Genomic DNA, 6,685 nt, shown 5'->3' with positions numbered 1-6,685 from the left:
CTTTCCCTTCCTAAACGACTGTATAGCCGCGACATAGATTACTTGAGCCGCGACAAGCGTCTTTACGTCTGCGGCGTGTCGCGTTTGATCGCTGCATTTAGCTTGCAAACATATAGTACTTATTGCCTAATTGCCCCACTTATATCCTATATTCGAGATAAAATCCCATGAAAACCAGTTCTGTATGTTTCAATAATAGTTTATACAGATGCTATTTAGAACAGGTTTTTAGTTTGGTATAAATAAGGAATCCATGCGTATTGCACATATATGCGTATACATATTATGTATTTTATAAAGCTTATGAAGACGGTTCTTTTGTGGTCACTGATAGACTAAACTTAATTTATATATATGCGAATATATACTAAGATATGTACGAGATCTCAATATTTCCACCTCTCAGCGTAATCTGTATTCCGAGATCTACGAATGTCAGCGTTTGATAGACACAACAAAGCGATATAGGTAACAGTCTTTGGTGTATAAATTGCGGGCGTGTTAATCTTCGGGTTACGCAAATAAAAGTCGCTTTTAAATCTTAAAGTTTACTCGAACGGAGTTATGTGCGAAGTGTATAAAAAACATGGAGGCCTCTGTGTTGCCATAGACAGTGGCAAAGAAATGGAGACTTACCATAGATACAGAAATACACATGAATATTATAAATAAACTAGATAATATAATCAATGACACAATAATATTCTAACTTAAATAATTAGTTGTACAATAAACATTTATAAATATCTGTAAAGTAGTACAATAAAGTTAACAGTAGAGTGACGGTCAAAACGAACCGCCACAAATCTTATCATCTTGCGTGCAATAATCTTAGAGTCTTAGGTTAAACTGCATCACCTTATCATGGTTTCCAGTACAAACTGGTGATGTTGCACTAATTGGCACAATAATGCGATATTAATCGTTGCGCAAACAGGAAAATATAATTGGAATGTACGTTTGTGAGCCACACAGCGTAGTTCGCATTTAATAAATCTTATTTTAAGGGTGGTTGATCAGATATTCCCTTGATGATATTCGTCATCAATCCATTAGCATGGCTCTCGGTGGATTGAAGACATTATACTCTTAAAAATTAGGATCATCAAGCGTGTAATACACGAACCCTAAATTATACTCAACTTATAATGAAAGACCGAAATTGTAGGTACCAGTAAATACAATCACATTACGATATCTTTGATATCTTGTAAGTTGATATCTCGATCTACTTGTGCAACGGTGAGGTACATTAACCCCGAGTACAATGTCAGTGCCGAGTTATTGAGGTGGCCCATTGTTTACCTCCTATGTGTGTATCCTAATTGTGCAATGTTGTTACACACAACGAAAATATGGGAGACGGGTTCAAATGTAAATAATATATATAAAATTAGGATAAAACTATCTGTAAACTACGACAACAACATGCGACCAACATGTACCTATACGCTAGAATATATTGAATACATATAGGTACCTATATTTTAAACCGTGAAGTATGCACCACCCACGCTTCCACACAGGATACTTGCACATGACTATCAAATTTTCTGTTTCATGAATCACCAAACACCAATAATAATTAACGGCCTCTACTCCGGCCAACTTACGGCCAACTTGCTCCGTTTTGGACTGAATATCAAGTATCTAAATACCTAATAACCTGGTTATACTATTATTTTTAACTATCTCAATGGAATAAATATAGAATATCGGATAGAAAATTGCAAAAACTACCGAAATTTCGCCTGTATTTGTATTGTTTGATATTGTTTTTTATGTACCTATATCATATTATGTACAGTCACGAGCATAAATATATATAATGCTGTATTTCTTGAGCGTATTACAATAAAAGAAACATTTAGAGTAAGATGATATATTTTCGTAAATACTTTATAACAATGACAATTGGTTTCCCGCCCAAAACTAAATTTCTCCCGGCACGCCGCACCGCGCCTCACCGCACCACAGATTAAGAATCACTCTGCCACATATATCACTATAATAGGCACATTACCATAAATATTTGTCTTAAGAATGCAGCAAAAATATCTGACATAAACAGGCTGCATATAAAAAGAGGCATCAAAATATTATGTGATTAAAATGTTCATCAAATAATTGTGACTACCTCACGAAGCAAAATATGTGACGACATTAATTTCAAAATAGTATGATCTCTTATGGAACGAGGATTTTGTAAATGTCAACATAAAATATTTTTCAGCACATTGAAATTGAAAACTTACTTTTGTCTTTTCCTCTAAAACCACCACCACTAAGTTATGAATCCAAAGATGGGAAGATGAAGGCGATGTAAATAATAGTAATGGTCGACTAGGAAAGGAACTACAGGTCAGGATAATGGGATTATCCAGATATGTCAATCAAGTTTCTACCACGACAATACGTCGTTGACTCAAATCTGCAGGATTATAAAAACCGAATCCCAGCGAGGAAACCCTTACTCACTGAAAGACATAAGCAACTTTGATTGACTTTTACAGATGAATATTTACACTTAGATTTTACAAACGTAAGCATTGCCTATATAGATTAAAATAAAGTATTGAAAGAAACACAGTTAGTACATACTCATTGAATAACCTTTTACCATTTTAACTATTCCAGGTTAGAATATATAATCAAATATGAATACAAAGCATGTTTATTTATACGAAACATATTCACCTAACCAAGCTTATCACACAAGTGTAATATCGGTTATACCATACATAAACATTTACAGATTTTACCTCATTTCTACTTGATTACTTTTATACAATACTAATAGTATTAAAATAATAACCACCATATTTACCTTTAACACGTCAATTACTTATCTTACATAGTTTCCTCTTACTTATAAGCTGTCTGCGATACGACTACAAACCGACTAACCGAGCCAACGTTATAACAGCCTTTTATAGGAATTTTAGATGCATACTACCCGCAATATAAGTGTATTTTATTATCAAACTACTTATTTTAATATTTATTCTTCAATCATTGCTGTAAAGACGACAACAGTATCTATAATATTTTTATGAATTTAATAACTTATAGTTATTATAAATCTTTTTCGACTAAATAATAGGTATATTTATGTACTGAACATGTTACATTACTGATTTAATAACATTTAATATGTCGTTACTCTGGATGACAAGGTTTTTAAGTCTTCTAGTGACGGTCGGGTGTCTCTTTGGAGGCCAAATAATATACGATACAATCTAACAAACATATTAGTAGACAGTAGGTCTGGACGTATCACATGCGGTGTTTTGCGGCTGGATGTCGTCCGCGGGACACGGTGAATCATGCGAGATAACTGGTGGTGCATGACAACAGTCCTATTCAGAACTCTCGGATAACTCGTCCGTGGTTTAATACTCAAAGTGAGGCCCTGAAGATAAGCTCCCCCCCAAGTTGGAGTGCGCCTTGCCGTGGTGGGGGTCTCAGTAGCCCGTTGCAAATACCATCCTGTGCCAGTTCCTTTAAAATCTTATTATAGTTAAAAGAACTGTTGATTTTGTCAATTGTGGAAGAGGTAGATAACACTGTGATTTTGTCTAATTCTAAGCAATTTGCATTTTCACTAATTTTTATTTCGATATGGCATAACAATCTTTTATAGGCGGCTATAAATTTTTTAACGGTAGGATTGTTATTAAAACCTCCTTTTGGACGAATGGCTCCAAAAAAAGTTTCTAAATGATCCTGTGAATGATAAATACATCAATTTTAATGCAATTCCGTTTGTGATAAAACCTAAAAGTCTTTGGGTAGTTATTAGTAGCCTACCATCTTGACCTTTAAGAGATAGGAAGTATTCAGAGATTTCAACAAATTTGTTGAAAACATCGGCTTTATTACTAGAACACAGTGGCTTTTTAAATCCTAAATTATTTAAATTTCTGGAATTAAAAATGTCAAATATATCATTTACACTATGAAGAAATTGTACTGTTGCTTCCGAATCCTTAAATTCCGCCATTCTGAGATCATTTTCACAAACTAAATTTTTTACTCAATAATTGTGTAAGTCGGACTTTCATCTTTTGGGTCTTGAAATTAATGTGTCGCGCTGTTAATTTGTTTGTTAGATGCAGGCCCTCGTTTCTCTGTAAATTTTGTAATCTTTCGACAAACATAAAATCAATTTTGCGTCCCGTACTGCTGTAAAAAAAATATGATCTTCAAAGTAATATCTTATTAACTTAATAAGATGGCATGGGTCAAACAAGACATAATACTCGTATTTCCTACTTTTATAAATACAATATGGTTTATATGGGCCCGTTAAAGATGCACCGAGTGATTGCACCACATTTAAATTAAATGCGATCCCATCAAATGTTATTGAAATCACATTACAATTGGTATCGTTTAGTAGATCAAGGTATATTTTTAACAATCGGGCTTTTTCAGATGCAGTAAAACTTTTAGCTCGAAAAAAACCAACAGGTAATTTCCAATACCCATTTACAGCTACCACCATAAATACAAGTATTTCTTTTGCAACGTCTATCTCCTCACCATATAAATCGATTCCAATGTTTACGTATTCGTAATGTTTCCTACCAACTAATTCAGGCTGTTCTCTAATTTTAATTTAGTCAAAACATAGTGACACATGCAACATTAAAACGTATCATAGTCGGGGGAGCTTAAGGCCGCTTATTCGGAGAGAAATTTACATGACATCTCTTTCTCTCTATAAACATGAGTTGACATATGTATTTCTCATGCTTTGTTGGTCTTTAGCGTAGCGAAAAAAATCTACGTCTAATCTATGTACATAAACGTTGTTTAATTTACTTAAATTAAGAAAATATAAAAAAAATATTATAACGTGTTTTTGCTCATATACTTTCTCCAGCAAAATAAGAGGAGGTACATTGGAGTATTGCCACCAAGTTGACATCACATATGTACTTTCGAAGAGGAATCGTTACAAATTACAGATATATTAAACGGTACATATATTTGGACTCCACAAGGGATCACATCATTTTTCCACCTGGGATGTCACATATTTATAATGTAACATACTACCTACTTATTTACCTATATTATCCCTACTTAAGGGAGAATAATCCTCATATTTCACCAATTACTTTATTTTAAACTTCAATACCTTATTAGAAAACTGTCTTAAAAAAATAATGAAAACCACTTTGCTCAGTAGCAACGTTTGCGACGACCAAGCTAATGAGACAGATCAAAAAACACCACACAAACCATGGGAACGCCATTTTACCTAGAAAATGGCACATTTGTTAGCGTTCCATGAGACACATTATTTTGAAATTGTCATCGCATATTTTCATTGCCTCTTTATTATTATGCCTGTTAGTGTACCTAGTAATTATAGAACTTAATACAAAGTTATTTATAAAATTATGATGACTTAGAAATAATGGCGAGCGCGTGGTACAAAGACTTTTAGAAGAAAATTTGCATTTATGTCATCACGCTGGACTCCTAGAAACACTAGTATTACGTAAATTAAAGAGGGCAATAAAGACATGCTACAAACATAGAATATATCTTTCATGTCTTCAAACTGTAGTGTATAAAGGAATGTAGGTAGACAATAAAAGTTAGTTAACAACTGACCGCGGTGTTTAATTGACGTACACTACATTGGCGACGATTACGGGATTTCTTTTGTTAACGCGTGTGAATCTATCTAAATAATCATGCCGTACGGAAAAATTGAACAGTTTGATATATTTTCGGGCCAGTGGTCGTTGTATGTTCGTCGGGTGGAACAATTTATTCTTCTTAATGATATAAAGGATTCGCATAAGGTTGCCACGTTGGTGACGTCAGTGGGCGATCGAACATATAATTTGATGTGTGATTTTTGTGCACCAAATAACCCGGAAGATAAATCGTTCAAGGAATTAGTCGAAATAGTAAAGAGAGATTTAGAACCCCAACGTTCGAAATATGCGGAGCGTGAAATATTCCGTCAGCGCAAGCAAAATGCGGGTGAATCTATTAGAGACTTCTTGCAACAGCTAAAACATTTAGCGGCTACGTGCAATTTTGGCCAAAATCTGGAAGAAAATCTATGTGAGCAATTTGTGACCGGGTTATGTAGCACGGAAATAAAATCGCGACTACTATTCGATTCCAACTTGACATATAAAAAGGCGGTGGAGCTAGCTCTCGGTTTGGAGGCTGCGGAGAAACACGTGGAAAGAATGAGCGGCCGCAGCAGCATTGGTGGTGCACTTTCCGAGAACTTCGGCAGCAGGGAGGCGGCAGGCGGCGCGAGGGCGCTCGGCGGCGAGCGGAGCGGCGACGGCGACTGCGCGGCGGCGGGCGAGGGCCTGCACGCGCTGCGCGGCGCGGCCGGGCGCCGGCCGGGGCCACAGACCGCGCCGCCCTCGCAGTGTTGGAGATGTGGTAAATAACATCGGGCAGATAAGTGTCGTTTTAAGCACTATAATTGTGATTTGTGTCGGGCAAAGGGACTATTGAAAGTAATGTGTAAGGGGTCAATTGATAGTAATATCGGTAAAAGACATAATTTTATGGAGAATGATTCTGAAAGTGAAATGTACAACATTCGTGCGGTTTCTAGTGGAGATAGACCTTATTTCATTGACGTTAAAATAGGTGATAAATTGCTAAAATGTGAATTAGATACTGGGAGTAAAATTTC

General features: G+C 35.6%; 1 protein-coding gene across 1 annotated transcript; it reads left to right on the top strand.

Moving 5' to 3' along the window:
* Positions 1-5,711: 5,711 nt before the first annotated feature.
* Positions 5,712-6,434, top strand: LOC140743176 (uncharacterized). Its single transcript, XM_073074230.1, has one exon. It carries the CDS (start codon positions 5,712-5,714, stop codon positions 6,432-6,434), a length of 723 nt encoding a protein of 240 aa, XP_072930331.1.
* Positions 6,435-6,685: the final 251 nt, after the last annotated feature.

Source organism: Epargyreus clarus, unplaced genomic scaffold (genome assembly GCF_041222505.1).
Source record: "Epargyreus clarus isolate Ecla_fem2 unplaced genomic scaffold, WU_Ecla_fem_2.2 ptg000007l, whole genome shotgun sequence".
NCBI classification, from domain to species: Eukaryota; Metazoa; Arthropoda; class Insecta; order Lepidoptera; family Hesperiidae; genus Epargyreus; species Epargyreus clarus.
This window is presented reverse-complemented; position numbering and strand designations above follow the sequence as displayed.

What these genes read in the sequence shown, in the direction of transcription:
- LOC140743176 (XM_073074230.1), top strand. Translation starts at nt 5,712, where the DNA reads ATGCCGTACGGAAAAATTGAACAGTTTGATATATTTTCGGGCCAGTGG.